General features: G+C 34.0%; 1 protein-coding gene across 1 annotated transcript; it reads right to left on the reverse strand.

Annotated features, from left to right (window-relative positions):
• Positions 1 to 9,225: 9,225 nt before the first annotated feature.
• LOC110704250 (ethylene-responsive transcription factor ABR1-like) lies at positions 9,226 to 13,502 on the reverse strand. The gene is made up of 2 exons (XM_021882040.1): positions 12,323 to 13,502; positions 9,226 to 10,313 (listed from the first exon to the last, which is right to left on the reverse strand). The coding sequence occupies exons 1-2, from the start codon at positions 12,726 to 12,728 to the stop codon at positions 9,466 to 9,468; spliced, it is 1,254 nt and encodes a 417-aa protein (XP_021737732.1). The 5' UTR covers positions 12,729 to 13,502; the 3' UTR covers positions 9,226 to 9,465.
• Positions 13,503 to 24,475: the final 10,973 nt, after the last annotated feature.

Below are 24,475 nucleotides of genomic sequence, written 5' to 3' on the forward strand. Positions count from 1 at the left end.
TATGTTTGTGGTCGAAGCATTATTATTAATTTTATCTTAACTTTGTAGCTTCTGTGTAACAGCAGCCACAGCCAGAAGAGTGCCATAGATTAACTAATCTGCTGTATTTGGGTGGTGTGATCAAACTGGACTGACTTTTAAAAAAAGTACAAGCTTTTTTTGCCACCGCGCTTCCTATCCCAGATAAACCTTGTCGAGGCCATACTATTACCGGTGAGACAATCATTCTAGTAGAGTGTACGACACTAGAAACACGGTCGTGGGTCATTCACCGTGTATGGACATTATTTTCGAAATTTGACACAAGTCTAACACAAGCATGACAGTCTGGCTTATGTGCCATCCTACTCAATTTAATTCAATTAAATTGACAAAACAATTAACGGATTATTAAGGAGGCATGTTGGTATGACATGTGAGCCAAATTATATTTGGATCCGCTTATCAAACTTCGGCATGTGCTCGGTAATTATTAGTGCCCCACTTTAGTTATAGAGCGTCTGGAATGTATTAACAGTGTGCATGTAAGTCTTAGGTTGAATTTTTTAAGCAATTACAAAGCCTTTGTTTAGTATTTGCCACATGGTGTTTTTTTTTTAAGGAAATGGCAACTATGACATTTGTTAGGTAGTCTTCTTCCACACCCCCATAGAAAAAGTCAAAAAGAATAAAGAAAAAAAAAGGGAAATTCTCAATGGTACTCATGTACTTCTTTTTTTTTTTCCCAATGGTAAACACTAACTTTTCTAATTATCTATGGTAATCAATTATAAACTAATCTAATTCAATGGTAACTTTTTGACATTAATCCTTTAATATTAGCCTAACTGTAGTTAACTTAAGTCAAAAAGTCTAATCTACCCTTAAAAATCAGTTATCCCTCCAAATCAGATTGCCCTTTTCCCTCCTAATCCAAAATCCCTAATTTTTTTCTTTATAAACCCTAGAAACGGAAATCCCCAATTCATATTTCCCCAGTATTTCAATTATTTGCAATTAAGCTAAATTTCTCAATGAAATTCTCTCGTTCTTCTTCTGTTAGGGGTGTCACAATTGACGAGAAGCTTGATTGGGTGAAGCATGTCCATTGCTACTGCAAACCACCCCAGGCTGCTGCTGTCATGGTTTCGGAAACGGCCAAAAACCCACGAAGGTGTTTTACAAGTGCAGGTCTTGCGATTTTTTTGCGTGGCTGAAGGAGGAAGATGTTATTAGGTCGGGGGAGAAATTAGAGGTTGAACAGAGTCCCATTGTTGCTTTGAATGAAAAGGTGGATGGATTAGTGAAGTATATTAAGGGAATTGTTAAAATTGGTCTGATTATGTACTTTATTATGCTAGTTATTGTTGCAAATCGAAATTAAGAAGATGTAATTAGGGAGAATTGTGGTAGCCTTAGCTTCAGTTAAGTAGGTGTTTATGTATTCCCTAATTATGTACTACTTTTTAATTGAATAAAAGTATATGAATTTCCCTTATTTTGCATTCTATTTGTTCTGTATCAACAACATTGAAATTACAGATATTGCATGCATATAACACATGCATATAACATATAACACATTGAAATTACACATTCAAAGTGACATAAATAAACCAAAATCAGCATATTAACTAACGTTATCCAAAAACATCAACTGTCATACAACAATTGCATCATTAACTAATGTTGTCCATAAAACAAGTCAGCATACATAAGCTGATATCATTATCTAAATGTTTCCAAAACAAAACCATCAACTAAAATGGGTGTGCATGCTTAAACTAAGGAACAGGCTGGGATGCAAACAGACCAGTCCTAGCCTTCTTTGCTCTTGGGGATCTTCTTACTGGTTGAGAAGAAGATGCAGGGGCTGGATCTGGTTGGCTGAGAGAAACACCTTGAGTCTTTGCTCTAGGAGATGTCCTTAATGGTTGAGAAGTGGATGCTGGAGCTTTCTTTTTCTGTGATTCTGCTGCTGTTGCTTGCAAACCAGCCTTTTCTTTTCCTGTCATTCCACCTTGACAGGTCTGTGCATTGTGGCCAAAGGTTTGGCATTTGCTGCACCTGACTGTTTTAGATCTTTTGCCCTTGGCTTGCTCCCCCTTTTCTCTCCTTCTGTTTCTTGCTGGTCTGCCTATTCCTCTCTTCATCTTGGGTGGGAGAATCTCAGGATACTGACTTTGTGGCCATTGCTCTACATCAGGGATTGCCTTGATGGTGTTGCCATAAGTCAGCTTGTACTTGGTGATCGAGTACCAGTCACTGACATACTTATGAGGGTCATCATTTGAGTGTAAGATGGCCCTCATGGCATGCTTGCATGGCAAGCCAGTCAACTGCCAGGCATTACAAACACATGTCCCTGTTCTCAAATTTACTGGTAGCACTGATCTCCCATCCAACACCTCATATTCACCTTCTCCACTTACCAAACACTTGCATGATCTTGATTCTTGGCTAATGACTTGGAGTCTTCTGACTATGTTTGGATAGATATCACCTCTCCATTTTTCACATGCCTCTCTTCTAGTAGCCATCCTCACCATGGTTAGTCTCCTCACACCTGTAAAATCAAGAACATGGGATGAGCCATAATAAATGCATACAAGTAAAATCTATAAATTAAAGCAAGTAAGAAGGTACTACCTTCTAGCAATGTCATAACAGGCTTACACCTATCAAGGCTAAAGTTGAGTTGAAACTCTCAACAAAGTTTGATTTGTTCACATCTGACTTTATGGCTAGATTAAATGCATGTTTAGACCAGACTGACTGTGGTCCAAGTTTAGCAAACCACTCCAAAGCCAATGGGTTAGCCTTTTTTATCTTCTCCATAGCCTTTCTAAAAGTGAAAGGGTTAAATGCCCCACAAGCCAACCAGAACAGTGACAACATTAGCAAACCAGGGAATTGTGGTTTGAAGTTTTTCAGCAAATGTTTGCAGCAATACCTCCTCCCAACCTTAGGCCATATGTCTTGAATTGCAGCCTCAATTCCCTGACAATAACATACAATATACTTAAGTTAGTGTGTATGAACAAGGTGCATGAATTGGACACTAATAGACACAAACCATTACCTTCTGTCTGTTTGAGATTATACACCACTCATCTCCTCTTCCACTGTCTTGCAGAGCATTCTTCAGGTGCCAAAAAAAGAACTTCCATGTTTCAGCATCCTCTCCTCCCACAATTGCCCAAGCAATTGGGAAGATCTCATTGTTACCATCCAGAGCAACAGCAGAAAGCAACACTCCACCATAGTGCCCTTTAAGATGTGCTCCATCCACCCCTATAAGACTTCTGCAACCAGCTTTAAGCCCATCTAATGAGGCTTTGAATGCAATGAAAATGCTACTAAAAGCCAAAGGTTTTTCAGGATGATTTGCATCATTCCATGCACAAAATGCCAAAGACCCTTGGTTTAACTCCTTGATCACATCACAATACATAGGCAGATGTTTGTATGACACATCATGCCTGCCATGGATCTCCTCAAGTGCTTGTGTTCTTACTCTGTACAAACTGGACTGAGCCATATTCACCCCATACCTTTGGAACAAGATCTCATTCAATGACTTTGCAGGGATGTCATTGTTTGCTCTGATGTCATCTAATAAGACTCTCTTAGCCCATTTGCAATTCACCATTGAATTTATGAGCTCAACTCCCTGACAAGTGTGCTCTGAATTATCTATGGACTTAATAGCCCATGATGTACCATCTGGAAGGAGGGATGCATGTAATCTCCAATTACAGCTCTCATCTGAGCATGAAACTGAATACCTAAAGTTGCTTGCATAATCAACAATCACAGCAAATCCACATTGTATACAGTAGTCCCTTACAACATCTCTCAAATGCTGCTTATCTGTGAACAATTGCCATGGCTTCAAAACAATTTTACCAAATCCCTCATCCTGATATACTTCCCCATTGTTGTATAACTTTGCAAAATAGTTGTCCATGTCATTTTCACACTCAAAAACAGGTTCCTCAAATGGATCAAATCCATCCTCAATCAAAGGACCATAATCATCTCCCTCATTATCTTCTTCTGTATCCACACTCTCATCAGTGTCTTCATCTTCAACCTCAGTGGGGATGTACCCTTCATCTTCTACTTCATCATCTTGCAAACTCAAAGCCTGGTCATCATCATCCCTAAGGCTAACAGTCAAACTCCTTCTAGTGCTCAAAACCCCAGAAGATGCATTTTGCTCACTTCCACTTGCACTACTACTACTACTAACAATTCCATGTCTCTTAGAAGTAGTTCTAGGAATTCTCCTCTTATAGAAAACTGACACTTTGGAAGATTCAGCAGACTCTCTTTCACTCAAAGTTTTACTACTCTTAGCAAAATGTCCTATGTTTTGAATAGGTTGCAAAAGTGATTGGGTTGATGGGTGAGGTGGTTGTGTTTGTTTTGTAAACAACTGAGATGATATTTGTGATGCAGGTTCCTCAATGGGTTGCTCAATGGGTTGGTTTGGATCCCATGGAGTGGGAGAAATGTTAAACTAGTAGTCTGCTGTGTTAACCCCAGCTCTCCCTCTCCCTCTCCCTCTTGCTGTTCCTCTCCCTTTCCCTCTCCCATTTCCTCTACCTGTCTCAGTCACAACTCCTCTCCCTCTCCCTCTACCAGCTCCCCTGCCTCTGCCTCTAGCATTGCCCCTCCCTTTCCCTCTCCCAGCTTCCCTACCTCTCCCAGCTCCTCTCACACTTTCAGTAACTATTTGAGTATCATTCTCTCTATGAGGTGAATCCATATAGTCACCCCATTTTTCATCTATGCATTGATTAATAGCATGGTCATTTTGCTCCAACTCAAAGTCATCCATTGGAAGTTTACCTATAACAATTATATGGCTCTCAAAGTCTTCTCTAGAAACAACCTCAGCCTCCACTAACTCAGTTACACTAGACTTTCCTTTCCTAGGTGTTGTTTTACATTTCCTAACAGCCACTTCAGGTTCAACAACTACACCACTTTGTGTCTTCCCTGACATCAGTGACCTAGCAGCTTGGACCACCTTACTATCCTTACCTACTGTTCCTACCCATATGTATATCTCCTTCTTCTCAGGCACATTACTAAACATTTTCATTAAGTCAGCATCACTTAAAAGACTAACATGCTTCATTTTAAACATATAGTTAAATGTAGGGTGTTCTGGAGTTTCTATATTGTCCCTAGCTGCTTTCTCCCAGTACTCTATAATTAGGTCAATCAAATTGGCCTTATCAATGTCCTCAACAACAACAGTCACATCTTTACCAAGGTATTGAAATTGTAACTTTATATTATCACCCATTCTGCAGCAAATATAAGTAGCATGTATAAGCATATAACCTACAACATCAAGTTCAATATTCAACTAATTCTAACAATAAAACCCCAATAATTAACTCCATACACAACATAACATTAATTTTGCCAAAATAAACAACAATAAACCAACAACAGTAGTAGTAATACACTAAAACCCTACACATTTACAAAAACAGAGCATGTACCAAATTATAGCGAAAAAAATACATACCTGACTTAAGATCGCACCTCAAATGGTATAATTCGAACAAAGATCGAACCTTTCTGACAATCGCAACCTTTTTTGCTACAAATTCGCCTCCAAATGCACCCAAATTATGCGTCAGTCGCACAACCCAGATACCCCTTAACAATTCACAAACCTTCCGAAAAACCCTAATTTAATTGCTACTAAATTATCCTAGACAATATAAACTAGATTTTATGAGAGTTTTGGAGCAAGAATTTTTAGTCAGATTCGATTTTCAGAGGCAGCAATCAAGAACTCGAATGAAGATGATGAAGTTCAAAAGTTTTAATCAGACCCTTTGACAAGACACATTTGGTTGGCTAAAATAAATGGGGATATTTTAGTCAATTCATCTTTTTCCTCCCATTTAAGCATAAACCATGGTTAATTATACTTAAAATGCTTAACTCAGGTCACCATTGAATTAGATTAGTTAATTATTGATTACCATAGATAATTAGAAAAGTTAGTGTTTACCATTGAGAAAAAAAAGAAGTACATGAGTACCATTGAGAATTTCCCAAAAAAAAATTATTAAACTCTAGGCTTACAAGCTCAGGGGGAAAAAAAAAAAAAAAAAAAGAGTATACAAATACGGAATACAAAACAATAATTCATTTGATAGACAACAATAAATTATACGAAATATGAAGTATGGAGTACATAATATTGATATTCAAGTCCTATATGTGGCATTCTTTTTACGAAAAGGAGAAAAATTTATAATATTGATCATGAATTTATAGAGTAATTTGTTGTGAAGAGCCTCAATATATTTACATGATAGTGTCCCTTTTAATATTGTCATCCTTACCCCCAGGCCTTATCTCAAGGTCCAGGAATCGAATTCCAGACTTCTAAAATTTAAAGTAAGAATCTCGTTACCAAGTGGATCAACATTTATTAGTAATCATGTTTGTTTAATGTATAATACATATCTTGGTTTTTTACCTTGTTCATTTAACCTTCTAGAATAGAAATTAAAATGGAAGATCTTTCCTTTTTTATTATTATTATTTTTAATATCCAATAAGGCCAAGAAATTCCCTCAAAAACGGATAGACTTTACACACAATCAATGTGTAGGGACTATAAAGAATCATGCATCGAAAGAGAAGTTGCCAACTCAAAGGTAGGTTAGTTTTAGCCATGCATGGTTCACTTCATCTGTACAAATTCTAATTATAGGTTTGGTTTAGGTCATTTCTCATAGAACCTTAGGTAATAAGGTTAGACCAATTTTTGTATTGTTTCTTTAATTTGGTAAGTATTATTATTATTAGCGTTAGGCTTATGTCTCTATTTAATTACTTAAAAATAAACAAAGCTTAAAGTAATCCTTTACTTCCACTTGTCCAAATCTATGCCTAAAAAGGATATTAATTATTAGGTAAATAGCTAATCTTGGCCTCTTTGATTTCTAGTGGACATCTATTTGTTCTTGGCCCACGTAGTTGGATTGATCTCCTTAGCCTTCATCAATAATTATTAAAGATAAAGATTATTGTTATAAAAGACACATAAAAGATTATTAACAATATCAGCAAACAAGACATAGTGACATATATTATGTAGTTTACTAATAATAAGTTAGCTACATCCATGAATAGGTGACTAGATAGTGTTTATTAATCTTGAAAATTGTACAAATTGTGGAATAGTGGATTTATAGCTTATGTAGTACTCCCAAAACTAGTAACAAAATAGTATGAATATAGGTCAATGAAATAAAAACCCGAAAGGCCACATATTAAAACACTATACTGTGATGGTTGTTTGAAGGGGGCTAATTGATTCCATGCATATTCTAACATTGGTTGAGGAGCTCTACCTAATAGTTTATTAGAGATCGAATTGGAAACAAATTAAATTCATAATTGCTATAATTTGATATGTCTCCTCTATAGTTGTTAGAGATCAAGTCAAATTGATTGATGTGACCCAATTTAAGTATTCAGTTGAGAATTCTCAAGTAATTATCAGGAAGGATTATGCCAAACTCGATTGAAATCTCAATAAATCGGACTCTAACCTATACTATCTTAAACCTAATTGAATTAGTCTAATTATTCATAGATTTGGACAATTTATACCTAAATCCTACTCGTCAACATAAAATTTTCCCAGGCAATGCAAATGGCACACTTGTTAGATAGTCTAATTACGGGTGCTTTTAATTTATCTTTATTAATAGTGTAAAATCAATTAAGGTGACAATTGTTTGAGCTATTTTAGCAAAATGTATTAACAAGTCAACCTAATTCAACAACTTAACATTTCAACCCTTTGAAAGTCCTCAAAGGTACCATAGCTCATTCGAAAATTGCTACTCATACAAGGTATGTTTACCCTAATTCAATGTGTAAGCAAAACTAGCCGAAAGATATAATACAGTGGTCAACATTCGAAAGAGCAAAACAAATTTTAGTCAAAGTAAGTAGTTTTCAATTGAAGCGCCCACTAGTACGGAAAATCAACATTCAACCTTTGAACGCACACTTGTAAGTAATAAAGACTACAACTTGAGATCTCATACTAAAAAGAAACCAAAAAAAAGTTTTAAAAAAATACTTTGTATTTAAATAATTGTGGATATAAATTAATTATAAAAAAATCCCATAAATAAAAAAGCAATAAGAATAATATCAAAAAATCCTAGATTCTCGAAAAGGCAAAGTAGTAGCATTCCATGAGTAACACATCAAACTCTCTTCCTTTATCCAATCATCATTTGTGGGGGTTTAGAGATTATTCAATTTTACAAATGTTACTATCAAAAATCTATTGATATTTTGACGTCTTACTTTGTCCTTTCTAAGTAAAAAGTCTCTCATTCTATGTCTCTAATTTTGTTTGGGTGTCTTTTTATATTCTTATTTTATCGCCCTTTTTAAATATTCTGCTATATACTCTTTATCTTTTATACAAAGCATAAGAATAGTTATGTTTGATGCTCTTCAAGCTTGTTGCCTTAATGTTATCATGTGTTTCTAAAAATGAGAATTCAAAATTTCTGTTTTTAAGATATATATAATATTATTAATGATTTTGGACTTTTAAGGACTTAAAATTGTTGAAAACTATTTGAGTTTAGTAATAGTCCAAATTCATAACACTATTATTTACAGAGTATTAATTAAAATTATGAAATTTCATTTAACACTAATTGACATGATCTACTACTCAATTACAAAGTTACAACCATTATTGATGACACTAACTTGTCATTGTAATCAAATTAATATAAATAATTGATACAAAAACTAGCATCACTAGAATTGTCTTTATTTCTTTAATTAGTATCTTGTTATGTCACTACTCACTAGGTGCCTTCAATGATAATTTTAACGTCTATTTATATCAATTATAAAGATAAATTCATATTAATAATTGTAATTAGATCATTATTCATGCAATAAACAATTAGCTAGGCTTAAAATAGAGGATAATGCATCATCCAAACTTTTTCATGTGTAATGAACTTACAAAATGTTGTATCCTAATTAAAAAAAATTCCCTAAATCAAAGTAATAAATAAAAAATACAGAAATTAGGATGCAACTTGTATAAACTCTGAAACTAAATATTCTTTATATCAATAACTTTGCTTTTGTTTACAACATCAACCAAATTTACATTGAACTTTCAAAGTATTTCTTGATTGTGATCAAAGCCTAGCTATCTATCCCAAGTATCTAAGAGCTTAATTATAAAAAAGAAATTCAAAATCACCACCACATCTACTATTTATGCACCTACATCACCTACCATAACAATATATCAATGACGTGGTGATTTTGAAACATTTGTGAAGTAATACAAATCAACTATTGTAAAAGAAAAAAAAAAATTGAAAATATTATTTTGCCCCTAAAAACAGAAAATTATAAAAGTATTAATATAACCAAAGAATTTAAATTTTAGCTAGAGGAGGACGGAGGGTGGTAAGGACCGGGTTGAGACCAATAACCACCCGAATTATCGGCGGTGCCGTCACTACTACCACCTTGTGACGGTGGCCGGAAAATTGTTGTTTGATCACCGGTGAAATTTTGAGGAAATTGAAAATTGGCCTGACTATAAGACGATGATGACAACAATGATGATAATGGCGGCGAGGAGAAGGAAAGTGAAGGAGGACCCATTAATTGGCGGGAAATTGAAGGGTAAAGTATGTGCTCTAGGCCAGGAAAGTTGAAGTCACCGGAGCTTTGCAATAGTTGAGAATATTCCCAGTAGTCTCGTGCCACGTCGATGGTACTCTGTTGCGGTTGTTGTGGTGGTGGTTGGAAATGGATTGTTTGAGACATCCTGCTCCCCGGAAAATAAGATTCCGGCGCCGGCGCCTGCGCCGGTGATATGGTGGCGGTGGTTGCCGGAGTTGGACGAGCGGGTGTGGGGACAGATTGGACAAATTCGGGGAAGTTGAGTTTGGCGCGGTTGCCACGGAAGCGGAGGGCTGCCTCGTCGTAGGCACGAGCGGCAGACTCGGCGGTGTCGAATGTGCCGAGCCAAACCCGAGCTGCTTTGTGTGGATCACGTATTTCGGCAGCCCATTTACCCCAAGGTCTTTGTCGAACTCCCCTGTATCGACGTTTCCTTTCTCCTCCTTGGGCTTCTTCGTAGGTCGAGGGGGTGGTGTTAGTGGTTGTTCGCGGTGGTTGTTCTACTGAGGTTAGTGTGGCAGTGGTACTCATCATTGTGGAGCTTGAATGAGAATGAGATTGTATTTGTTGCATGGAACTTGGTGTGTGCATTTCTTCTTTAACTGCATATAGCAAAGAGCATAGCAAATTTAGTACCTACTTATAAAACCAAGATTAAGTTACAACTTACAAGCTTACAACTCAAATTCTTTATAAATACTTGTTGGCAAACTAAGTATAAAAATAGAAACTCTGTATTTATATGGAATAAGTCATCATAAGAAAAGTACAAATAGTTAATATGTGTAGATAAAAAATATTTGATCTAACAGTTTGACAGGATATAAATAATAGGTATATTAATAAAAAATTATTATAGAGTACGAAGTATTTTATTTAATGTGACTTATACTTTATTCAACTTATTTATGTTTTTTATACAGTAAGTTTTTTTAACGTTCAGAATAGTTAGATGTCGAAAAGTAAAAGCGACAAAAAAAAGGAATACCCCATTAGTATCACATTACTTGAAATAGTTTAATCTTTGGATCTTAAACAACGAATTCTTACCCATACATAAAAATCAAGAAACACATGCAATAAACATCTTATCATAATAATTAGGAGCTTATATTATTCTACATTATTCACAATAATTCTTTAATCTATAACAAAAAAGTATTCACTTAACGACACCTAGCTATAGTTGAAAGGATTATTCTACAATAATAATCATAGACAAAGAACGAGGTCATGACCAGTGGCATCCGTTAGGTACGTAAACATTGTTGCTTCTTTGTTCTTATACTTCCTATTACGTAAGGACTGTTATCTTGTGTATTATTATAGAATTTCGATTTTCGAAAAATATAAAAATGCTTTGATCCATGACATTACACGCCTTAAAATATACATATTAATTAGTAGGTAAAGTCTTACAGATGGTACTCAACACGCAAGTTCAATCTGATCGAAATTCGTATGCATATATGTATATCAAGTGCATGCACTTAAATTTGTTGATTCATGAATCTAGCAAATACATTTCTAGTTGGAAACTTGAACTACTGAATTTATTTTTTCTTATACAAATTCATGAATTGAAGATGGTCAAGGGGAAAAAAAAAACACATGCACGAGTAATCAACGCACAAATTATTTCTTACTTTTCTCAGAAGTTAATTTATTTTTTCCTCGACATGCAATAATATCAAGTATAAAACAATAAAACATTGTATTGATAATCATGAATTAAATAAAAAGGAAGAAAATAACAACACGACATAATAATTTACTACGTATTGCTAGTTGAATTAACAAGTAGACTTGGTCATCATTTAGATAAGAAGGTTAACTCCTCGATGATTTGGATAAAACTTATCCAACCTAAAATAAAAGAAATAAAGAATAATAAAATAATTGTAAGAAAACAAAATCTAACTTATCACATAATATATGACCTACATATAAATCACCTAATTAATAAACCTTAATCATATGATCACTAACTTCATTCATTGTCATTTCAATTTTATATTATACTCCTATATCTTACAAAGTAATAGAATAATTATTTTGAAAATTAATACTATTCTATTAAAAAGTATATTCGAGCTAGCTCACATTTTATGCACTACGTATGTGCAATGCTAATATGCAATGTTTGACAAGTTATCTAACTTAGGAAAAATCTTCTCTTACTAAAATCAATCTTTATTTGCTTTAAAATAGTTATTCGATACAATAATCGCTTTAACGTAATCTACTATTAACGAGTCATTATAATTCATCACATTTTAAAGAAATAACAACGTTACAAATTAAATCTTTTTAGCTGTATTATTTGCACTTTACGGGCCGCCACTATAGTATATGTATCATTTACAAAGAATAAGAATTAGGAATATAGAATTTTAAATGTGTTTATTTAACAAGTCCAAAAAAAAGGACATAACTTTATGGTTGAACATGATTTTATGCAAGAGGCAAGAGCACATGTAATATGCGTATCTAACAACTTACATATACCATGTTCTAAATTCAAACTAGGATATATAAATTATATAATCAATAATAGTGGTATTAGAAAAATGACAAAATAGATAGATATGATATATTGATATGTACTTACCACCACTTGCACTAGATGATGTCTCTCCATATATCAAAGGTATATCCCCTAACTCACCACCACCGCTACCGCTAGCGCCACCGCTTTTGCTATCTTCCCTCCCTCGCTTTTGCCCCACCCACGGTGTCGTAACCGGGTATCCGTAAAATGACTCACTCCACCCACCACCACTACCACCAACACCGCTACTAGTACTCATAGTAGTATATCCACCACGGCCGGAAACTACGTCGGTCAAAGCCATAACCATAGCCGAAGTCTCCCAATTAGTCCGAAACACGGGTGCTTCCGCCTCGGCCGCCACTTGTTCTCCGCTGCCTACGGTGTTAGCTCTCTCTTCATCACCACCACCGCTTGATTGAAAGCCCTCGTACTCCCTTTGGTTCGCCACCTTTGATACACACATGTATAAGTAACAACCACGTTACTTGTTGTTACCTACTTATATACCAAGCAATTTGTTTCCACCACTTTTATTTTAGTATTTTTCCAAATAATAAAATAAAAAAGACCAAATAAAGAAACTATCCAAATTTAGTAAGGAAATAGATAATTTAATTTCTCTATAATTTAATTAATTATTTGTAGTTTTTCAGAAGAATATGTATTTGAGAAAAGAGTGGGATTATATATGGTAACACCCACGCACGGATTGGTAGTGCCGCAAGATGAACAGAGTTGTTACTCTGAACCTGGTCCTGCTTTATCAGAACCTTTTTAATGATATTTATATAATTTATTTTGTTATAAATTATATAAGAAATAAATCAACGGAAAGAAGAATTCAAATTAATAATATACTTTGTAATTGGTTTCATGTAAATTGAACATGTGATATAATAAAAATGAAGCAAATTGATAAAACAGTTGCCGACTAAAAATGTGTTCACACTTAGAAAAATTGAAAAAAAGGATGAAGATGGTTTGCTCTTATTATGAGTTAGGGGGTTTGTCGGTGAAACTATAAAGAGATGATCATCGTTTCAAACTTGAATTCCTTTTCTTTCATTTATTCCTCTTTAGTTCTATCTACATAGTACTAGTGTTTTTTTAACTCCACTTTTTATCTTGTACTAGTGTGGTAAGTTGATAACTTTTTTTTTTCATTGTACAGTTGTAGCATAGATACTTTGGGCTTGTTTGGATTTACTGAATTAAACCGAATTGATTAGAGCTAAACTGAACTTAATTGAATATTTTATAAGAGAAAAAAATTAGAAAATGAACAGAACTGAATTGATTGAAGCTAAACTGAACTGAACTGAAGCTGAAGAGAACATGCCCTTTTAGGGTGAGGACTCCTTACCCTTCCCACTCATCTTCAAAATGTTTGACTCGCAATTACGGACTTAAAAATTATAAGGGTTGAGGACTTAAGGTACGGTCATGGTTCTTCTCTTTGCCTTTTAAGCAAAATATACTATTTTCGTTTCATATTATTTGCAAAGATTACAAATGATGATCAAGATAATTAATTATCAGTAGATACCAAGATCCAAATGTTGTGGAATTAAATAGGACCCTTCATTACCGGCTTTCAAGAAAATAACAAAAAAAGGACTCTCCATTACAAATTTTCCTAATGTCTTCTAAGAAAAATAGTAAAATTTACAAGTCTAAAGGTTTACTCGACATTAATTTGTAAGTATAGGTCTTCACAAAAAAAATTATAACTATGAAATCAACATTATTGAAAAATACTCCCTTCATCTCTATAAGTTCTTTATAATGGTTTTTTTCGTAAAAGTTGAAGTATACGAACACTTTAAGAGATAGAGGTAGCAGTTAAAATGAAAAGGGTTAGTGAATAGTAAAGGTAGGTAAAATTGGCCCAACAGAATTTGTGTTTCATGAAGCCTAAGCTAATTCACTAGTTGCAAACTTGCAATGGTCCCATGACTCCCATCATCATACATGAAGTATAAGCGATAAGCTTGCTAGAGAGTAACCGAGTTGGGAGGATATATAGGCAGTAGCAACTAGCAGTACTTTATTTGTCACTTTTCAACTGATTTGCTTTTTAGGCTTTACCTTAACAATTTTCCGGTCTTTGGGGAAATGATGCATTCATGCACTTATCCTTCTAGCTTCCGTAAAATAATATTTCGAGTTATTCCTAAGTTACTTCCTCGTGTTTATTTAAGTACCGTATATTATTGGCTTAGGCACAGAGTTTGGCTTAGGCACAGAGTTTTACACAAGTGAAATAAAATGAGTATTTAAAATGTAAGCGAGTAAAGTTGAGAATATCAGAATAATATAAATTGCGCTTATAAATAGTACACGGACACCTATTTGCCTTTTAATATGTTTGTTTAGGGTGGGCAGTGGTGGTGGGGTAGGTTGTGAAGTACAGGAAGTCTGGATGGAGTTGGCTGGGGGCGTGGTTGTGAACAGTAGGGGTACGGTGGTGTGTATTTTCTTCTTTTTTTTTTTTTTTAAATTTTAGCGAAGGCCAAAAGCCGGTCACTAATTTAAATTCCAAAATTGCGACCGCATCTTTTACTGGTTGCAATTATTAATATTTACGACCGTATCCATTGCGGTCGTTGAAAACGGTCGCAATAAATCTGCGACGTCAAACAGTCGTAATAATTTTTTTTTGCGACCAAGTAAATAACGACCACCCTTTTACGACTGTTGACGGTCGCAATTACTAATTGCGACCGTTTTTTCTATTTTCTGTGACCATTAGAGGCGGTCGTAAAAACCTTAATTTTTAGTAGAGGGAATGGTAGAGTATGGAAGTTTGAGTAATCCTAGTGAGATTGCTGCCCTAAACTCATGAAGAAATTGGCAGATATATATTTCACAAAGGTCACTACTTATGCATAATTCGCCTTTTCTTTATCTCCTCAGCAATCAGCATTATGGAAATCACAAGAGAGAGATCACACCTTTTCTTGGTTTTGGGAAGTCCCTATTTCAGGGTTGGGTCAGATGATAAATGATAAGACTTTATCGATGTGTGATGTGCTATCGGTTGGGTGTTCAATTGTTCTTTATCACGACGTTGTATGTGCTTTGCTTTATTTTAAAGGGTTTTTACTGGGATTATTTTCGGTGATCACGCAGTGTCGTGTGCTGGTATTATGGGAATTAAACGTCGGCATAAGTTGTCTGATATATCCTTGTTGATGTATGCTATTAGTTAGGGATTTCAGCAAGGAAGGATATTGACATTGGGTTGTTTGGAGGGCATGACGTGGCCCTACCTACAGATGTATTACTTTATTCTTGGGATCGTGGTCGCGATGTCTGTGTTGACGTGAGAGATTTTTCTCCTTTGACACATTCTAGGCTATCTGACTTTGTTCCCAGACGGATTATGGCTTGTGTGGCTCATCGAAAAGCGGGTCAAATACGAATCCAGTTGTTGGGCAATTGGATATGACTTCTTTCCTTTCTCTTGACTTGGGGAATTAGAGAAGGAGACAGTTGTATTGCTGAAGCGGATCAAGTTGTCGAAGACTCGGGACATTGGGGCATGTGCTGTTGCTCATATCTTCATTAGGATAGGATTTGCTATAGTAAGGACCCAGATTGTATCTCGGATTCTCACAAATTTTTTGTAGGTTGTATGACTTTTTCTATTTTTGAGATGTAGTAGTAGTAATAATAATAATAATAATAATAATAATAATAATAATAATAGTAATAATAATAATAATAATAATAATAATAATAATAATAATAATAATAATAATAATAATAATAATAATCCTAGTGAGGTCGCTGCTCCTAAACTCATGAAGAAATTGGCAGATATATATTTTACAAAGGTTACCGCATCTGCAGAATCCACCTTCTCTTTATCTCCTCGTCAATTAGCATTGTGGAAATCACAGCAAGAAGTTCACACTTCTGCTTGGCTTGGGATGTCCCTATTTCTGGGTTGGGTCAGACGATGAACGCAAAGACATATCGATGTGTGTTGTGCTACTGGTTGGATGTTCCATTGTTCTCTATCTCAATGCCGTGCTTTGCTTGTTCTCGGGTTTTTACTGGGGATATTTTCGGCGACCATGCGGTGTCGTGTGTTGTTATTGTGGGTATTAAACATCGGCATAATGTTGTTCGGGATACCCTTGTTGATATTTTCTACTGATCAAGGATTTCGGCAAGAAAGAAGGTTGACATAGGATTGTCTAGAGGGAATGATGGAGCCCTCAGATCTGCCGATGTGTTACTTTATTCATGGGATCGTGGTCATGACGTATGTGTCGACTTCACAGGGTCTTCTCCTTTGACACAGACAGGGTTAGCTGATTTTGTTCCTGAACAGGTTGTGGTTGATGCGGCTCAGCGGAAGCGGGTTAAGTATGAATCTCGTTATCGGGCGAACGGATATGGTTTCATTCCCTTCTCCTTTTCTTCTCTTGGGGAATTAGAGAAGGAAGTTGTAGCGTTGCTGAAGGGGGTTCAGAGGTTCTCGACGACGCAAGACATTGGGGCTCGTGCGGCAGCTCATATTTTCACTAGGGTAGGCTTTACTATAGCTCGAGGAGTGAGGCCCAGATTGTATCTCGGCTTCCCACTAATTTATTGTAGGTTGTATGAATTTTGTTTTTGAGAAATAATAATAATAATAAAATAATAATAATAATAATAATAATAATAATAATAATAATAATAATAATAATAATAATAATAATAATAATATTAATGGTTTATACTGGGGATATTTTCGGTGATCACGCGGTGTCTTGTGCTGGTATTGTGGGCATTAAACATCGGCATAATGTTGTTCGGGATACCCTTGTTGATGTTTGCTGTCGGTCAGGGATTTCAGCTAGAAAGGAGGTGGACATTGGGTTATCTGGAGGGAACGACGGGGCTCTCGGACCTGCAGATGTGTTACTTTATTCATGGGATCGTGGTTGCGATGTCTGTGTTGACTTGACAGGTTCTTCTCCGTTGACACAGTCTGGGCTTTCTGACTTTGTTTCTGAACGGGTAGTGACTGACGCGGCCAATCGGAAGCGGATCAAGTACAAATCCAGTTGTTGAGCAATTGGATATGGCTTCCTTCCTTTCTCTTTCTCTTCTCTTGGGAAGTTAGAAAAGGATGTTGTTGGATTGCTGAAGCGGATCCAGAAGTTCTCGAAGACTCAGGATATTGGCAGGGGCGAAGCTAGGTTTTTAAACTTAAGGGGGCCGAAATTTATACTTTTTATTATTTAATAGTATTGTATTATTAATTATTATTTCAATTCATTATTTATGTTTGTGCACTATTATAACTTTATAAGTTACTTCTGATCGTATTTTTACTAATCCCTTTATATATTTTTTGAGTTGGAAAAACTAATTATATGAAAGATGTTAGGATCAAAAGAAATATAGGGAAAACTAATGAATCAAAGAAATGTACATATAAAAAAATGGTGCAAAAAGAAATAAGTAGGATCAAAAGAAATATAGGGGAAACTAATGAATCAAAGAAAGGTATAAAAAAATGTGCAAAAAAAAGTAAGTAGGAGGAATCGAACTTAGGGCCACTGCAGTAAAATGAAAATCTCACAAAGTCCACAACCACTGAACTAGGACTAACAACAACAATATTTTGTTCACATTTAATTTGAATACTAATATTGTAAGGGGGGCCAGCTCCAACAATTATGGAAATTGGTGTTTGGGCCACGGGGGCCGGGCCTCCACCAGCCCCCCCTCCCCCCCGTGGCTCCGCCCCTGGATATTGGGGCGCGTGCTGCAGCTCATATCTTTACTAGGATTGACTTTTCTATAACTAGAGGAGTGGGGGCCCAAATTGTAACTCGGCTTCCCACTAATTTTCTATAGGTTGTATAACTTTGTATGTTTTTGAGATATAATAATAATAATAATAATAATAATAATAATAATAATAATAATAATAATAATAATAAGTTCTTGCCTAATAGGATCTTGCTAACGAGCGCCCGGGGCGTTAGATAAGGATACATTATATTGGTTGAAATGGTATTAAGTTATGAATTCATGACAAAATCACGCGCCGTTCGGTGTAATTAATGTTAATTTTACTCTAATATTTGCACTTTAATTCTCTGATCTAACGCCCCGGGGGCGCTCATTAGCTTTTGCCTAATAATAATAATAATAATAATAATAATAATAATAATAATAATAATAATAATAATAATAATAACATGTTCTACCAAGAAGCTCAAGAGAACAGGGCTATAGTGTGTCCAAGGTTAGTTTAGGGCCGGTACTTGAAACTACATTAATACACCTTTAACTCTTTATAAGGAAATATAACAAAAATTTATCAACGTTCAAATAGTATATAGAAGGATAAATTTAACAAAGTTCCACCTGATTTTATTATTTCTTATATATTTCCTCCATTTTAAAATACTTGCAATACAGTCTTGTGGTATGCACTTTAAGATTGAGATTATATATGTAATGTAAATGACTAAATTAATCAAAACAATTTTTGCATATGATACCTAATCCTTCTCTAATCCTAGTGCTATAATTATTTTTGAAAAATTGTTCGTTTATCTTCACTAGCTAATCAACTCCTAAAACTCTGTGTTTAAAGCCTGTGTTGCAACTTGCAAGTAAGGAAATGGAAGAAATATAAAATTACAAAAAAATGGTCAAAGAAGAGCATGCAAATTATATACTTCCTCCGTTCTTTTATTATTGCACCACTTGCCTTTTTAAGAAGTTTCACAAATATTGCACCATTTTCTCTTTAGGAAAAAAAATTATTTGTGTTCACACTACAAATACCCAACATACCCTTGCTTTTTCACACTTACTTTTTAATTTATCAATATGTCACATCGGCAATTTTGTATTTTTAACTTCTCTCTTTTACTTTTTTTCACTACCAAAATATTTGTATCCAACTCTTATGGTGCAATAATAAAAAAAACGGAGGAAGTATATATATATATATATATATATATATATATATATATATATATATATATATATATATATATATTGAGGGGAAGCTTTTAAATTAATATTGTAATAGTATAACGTGTGTAAGCTTAAGTAATAAGTTTATGATTCAATGGATTGGTTTTTTTTTTTTTTTTAAATGGAAATCAAAGAAACAAATAAAGGATTAAGTTGAATTCCCCTGCAAGCAAACGAAGGTTGATGGGGGAGTGGGCTCTATTCCAACTTTCTAAAAGCTATAGGACTAGTTAGAAAATTAGAATTATTAATTAGATGCATTCAGCATGTTTCATGTATTTATTGAATTTTTCAACAATATGAAACAGATAAAAAGGAACAAAGATAAGAAAAAAGGAAAAAAAGTTCTAAATTTGATTTTTCAGTCATAACTACTAGTATATAGTTTTTTGTAAAGAGAATAATGGTCTAAAGCAAGTTTTTTTAATTTTTTTGTTTTTGATTGTTTTATTTTGATTTTTTCATTTCAAGGCTTGATTTTTATATTAAAAGGAAGATTTGATATGTTCGTACTTTGTGTACTATAGTTATTTCAACCTTTCTAGTTAATCTTGTTAAAGAATGATTAAGAGTGTGTTTGGTAACATCTGTGATAGTAGTTATCTGTATGTGTATCTATTAGCCGCGAAAATAAACAATTAAGTATGAGTATTTGGAAAACTAACTGTTGACGGTAAAATTAAACAAATATGGAAGAAAAATTCCAACAATTGCTTTAACAAAAGCTAATAATATTAATTTTTCACAAAAACTACTCCAACCATTAAATACTACTTCCATCACTACATTACCAAACACTCATAATTTTTATTAAGTAATGATTTGAATAAGTCAAACCACTAAACATTACTTAAAATCTAGTACCTAACACGTCCTAATTTTCTCCTATATCTAACGAAAAATGTCATAATAACATAATAAATTGTGGAAATTAAATGATGGAATATGGCCAAAAACATATACTTTTATATATAAAATTAAAATATTAAAGGTGTTTTTTCTTGTATCAAATTATCAAAACATTGAAAACTTATTAAATTCATCTTATGTAAAATTGTCCCCCCAAAAATTTGATAAACTAGAGCACGCACGGTCTAAATGTGTTCAAAAGTAGGGGTGGGTAGGAAGTATACTTGCTCTTTAGTCTTTTCTAACAAAAAGCGCCACGTTAAACACAGTGATAACTAACTTTAAGCAATTAAACTCAATAATAAACTATTATTAATGACGTTGCAAATAGTAATACAATTAAACTATAAATGTAATCATCTTTGTTGTTTAGTTATAACTATTAATCATCTTAACACGTTTGTTTAAATAGTTTTGCACTATTGAAGAAAATGTACATGCAAGTGTCTATAATTGAATTAATTAATTTGATTCCTTTGAAGAAGTGGCAATTTAAAGGTTAATAAATAATTAAGGTGTAATTAAGAAATGTTAACTTAGTTTGACTATCGATCCGAGGAGTTGTTTGGCAACAAATGTCTCGGTGAGACTTTGTATTTTAGTGAGTTGATGATGCTTGTGTTATATATCGTTTAGTTTAAGGTTTAGAAATTAAAGATTGGAATTGTGCACATGACTCAATGAATGACGAAAGATGATGAAAATATAGTTAATTATTTATTATGTACCAACGGTGTTTCGTGCTCCGTTTCATCTTGTTTGTTCCCCAAAAAAAAATAAAAAATATATATATATATATATATATATATATATATATATATATATATATATATATATATATATATATATATATATATATATATACACACACACTCTAATGGAGTATAATAAACATATTCGTTAATTAATATTGATAATACTTATTTGGAATATAGTTAGAAATTCTTATAAAAATGCTCAAAATTTTTATTCACGGACAATCTATACTTAGTATTTAAGAAAGCAAACCAAAAACGATATATATCATCATTCTATTACACTTTCCTATCTTATTCTTCAATCCAATGTGCCACATGTTGTTTTACCTTTTTTATTTTTTATTATACAATTTTTCTTAACTCTTTTGTTAAATAATTCATCTTCATCTCCCCTCTTTATTTCAACCTTTTATTTTCTCTCTTTGATTTTAGTCCCTCCATCTTCTTTCTATTAAGTCTCATTTCAAATTAAAGTCCCAAAATTTTTATTTCTTTAATTATGTTTTCAGTTACATATTACACTCATAATTATTTATTGGTATTTCCTCACTCATCTCATGCAATTTTCTATAAGCAAGTCGTGCATTGCACGGGCCGCCAAAAGGCTAGTTTTAAGTAATAAGTGTTTGATACACCGAAATTTGGTAATTAATTTCTCTCAAAACTAAATGAAAATAAAAGAAATAAGTAATAACATAAGTTAATTGAATTTATATAAATTTTAAATGATATAACAAATTAAATATGCGGAAAAGAAATGGAAATCAGTAAAGAACACACATAAAATTTGTGTGGTTTCACCAAACTAAACTTTGCGTTGGCTACGTCCATAGGGGTAAGAGAGAGGAAAAGTTTAATTGCTCTAGCTTAAGGAATTCAAATTAAAGAATTAGATTTAAATGATAATTAAATTTAGAATGATCGTTATAGTAACCTTAAATTATCTCAAATTTTAGAATATCAGTATAAAATGTTCTTTAATTTCTAAGATCTCAGATAGCTAAGAACTTAATATGTATATATAACTGATATACATCTAGATAGGAATAACCCTAAAGGAAAGCATAATCGCAATCGATTCATCAAATTAGTTGCACGCACTTTTGGTCACTTGGTTAGACCCATCACAACATATGACTAAGTAGATTTATTTTGCTCGCCCAATCAACCAAATTCAAGGAATATTTAACAAATCGCTACTTTGATTTGAATCCCTTAACATAAAACTAATGCATTGATCACAATGCTATACCAAAACAAATAAATGTACCAAATGTATCAAACAAGAGATTCAAGCCTTGTGTGAATTGAATCACAAAATATAATGGAAGTGGGAAGTATATGTTATGGAGTTCAAGAACAGTGAATGGGGAAAGTGTTTAATTGTGGGTTTGGACAGAGCTGCAATAGAATGGATCAATGGTGTGTGATATGTAGTCGTTATAGAAGAAGGGACAAAGTCATCACATTAAGGTTAGAATTGCACGAAAAGTAACAAGTAATTTGGTGGGGCATCTAAGCCAATTGCAAGACAATCGTGGTTGATATCTTCCACAAACTAAGGATCGTAGACAAGGAGGTTAAAAGCTTAGTTAAAGATTCAATTTCTCTTTGTCTTATCTTAAACTAAGTTTAATTTATTGTGATCACGTTTGTAGGGATGTGGTGGCTAGAATCCACCATTGAGCCAAAAGGGCGAGGGCAAGGCGAGACCTCTAGCCATCCTAGTTTGTTTCACTAGTGTTGTTAAAGTGTGTAGTGAAGAAAACCTAAGGAACATAAGCAAAGAAGAATCAAGCAAACACGAAGAACAGGACACCTATATTTTCCGCCATTATTGTTGCATCCGTAGAAGTTCAGCTCAGGGCCTAAAACTTAAATGCATTAATGGAGAAGTAGAAGTTTTACAGAGAGAAAACTAAGATTTCTTGAAGAAGAGAGATGCATCATTTTTACTTTGGATAAAACCTTGGTTCTTAAGCTCAATATACAATTTGGCAAACCATTGCTTAGATGCTTGCTTCAGGCCATATAGGGACTTAGTTAGTTTGCAGACATTTCCAAGAACAAAATTCAGCTCCTCAGTGATGTTTATATAAACTTCTTCATGGAGATCTCCATGAAGAAAAGCATTGTTAACATCTAGTTGGCCAGAACAAATCCCAACCTCTGTAGGTAGCCAAAGCAATCACAACTCTCACAGTTGGCATCTTCACCATAGGAGAAAAGGTCTCCTCATAATCCACCCCATATTTCTGAGTGTAACCTTTAGCAACTAACATAGCCTTAAACCTTTCAATAGTACCTTCTCCCCTTAGCTTGATCTTATAAACCCATTTAAACCCAATAGGCTTTTTACCAGCAGGAAGATAAACAATATCCCAAGTATGATTATAAATTAGGGCACATAACTCCTTGTTCATGGCTAAGATCCAATTTGGATCAAATTTTGCTTCAGTATAGCTTCTTGGTTCAATAAAGGAAGAACAAGAAGGTACAAAAGCTTTGTGGACTTTAGATGTCTTGGAAAAACAAACCTAATTACACCAATGAGTAGTACTAGGCTTAGCAATATCAATAATAGCAGTGTTACACATATAGTCTATCATCCATGAGGGTGGCTTTCTAGGTTTAGGTAGTAAAGGTATGTCAGTAGAGGGGAGGATAACAGATAAATCCTGAACTCTACTGCCTAAGAGCTAGTAGAAGTGGAAGGAGAAGAACTGTGAGATGTATGAACATAAGTAGAAAGATAATCAACATTAAAAGAAAAAGAATTAGAGGAAGAAGAGGAAGGAGCAGAAAGAGAATTATCAGAATGTGAGTTGGTTGTATTTTGAGGAAAATTTTGAGGAATGTTGTAAGAAATGGATGGATAATCTTCAATGAAAGGATCTATGAAGATGTGAGAATTATTTTGGGATGGAACAAAAAATTAAAAGGGTTGTCCTGAGCTTGCAGCAATAACATGGAGAGGAAATTGTTGTTCATGAAAAACAACATCTTTATTGACAATGATTGAGTAGTCACATAAATGCAGGACTTTATATGCTTTTTGTGTAGGGCTTTAACCAATAAAAATGCAAGGATCTGCTATAGGATCAAATTTTGATCTATGAACTTTGGATGTAGAAGTGAAAAATAAACATCCAAAAGCTCTGAGATGCTCAAGTGAAGGAGGCTTATTGTAAAGAATATGGGTGAAATATTGTGAAGAACAGGAAGAGGCATCATGTTAATCAAATAAGTAGCACATAACACACATTCCCCAATATCTTTCAAGTAATCTAGACTGAAAATAAAGAGATTTGACAGTCTCTAGGAGGTGTATGTGTTTTCTTTCCACAACTCCATTTTGTTATGGAGTCCCACTGCAACTAGTTTGATAATCAATGCCCTTAGCTTATTGATATACAAATCAATTATTTTACCCTCACACAATTCTTGTGCATTATCAGTACTAATGCATTTTACTGAATAATCAAACTATGTTTCAACAAATTTCACAAAATCTTCCAAAATTCTACAACATCAGTCTTACGCTTGA

Source organism: Chenopodium quinoa, unplaced genomic scaffold, assembly GCF_001683475.1.
Source record: "Chenopodium quinoa cultivar QQ74 unplaced genomic scaffold, ASM168347v1, whole genome shotgun sequence".
NCBI classification, from domain to species: Eukaryota; Viridiplantae; Streptophyta; class Magnoliopsida; order Caryophyllales; family Amaranthaceae; genus Chenopodium; species Chenopodium quinoa.

Excerpts from the sequence above, each read along its gene's own strand:
- LOC110704250 (XM_021882040.1), bottom strand. The coding sequence starts at position 12,728 with ATGTGTGTATCAAAGGTGGCGAACCAAAGGGAGTACGAGGGCTTTCAA. Across the intron at positions 10,314-12,322 it reads ATCATCTAGTGCAAGTGGTG|TTAAAGAAGAAATGCACACA; the intron begins GTAAGTACATAT and ends TGCTATATGCAG.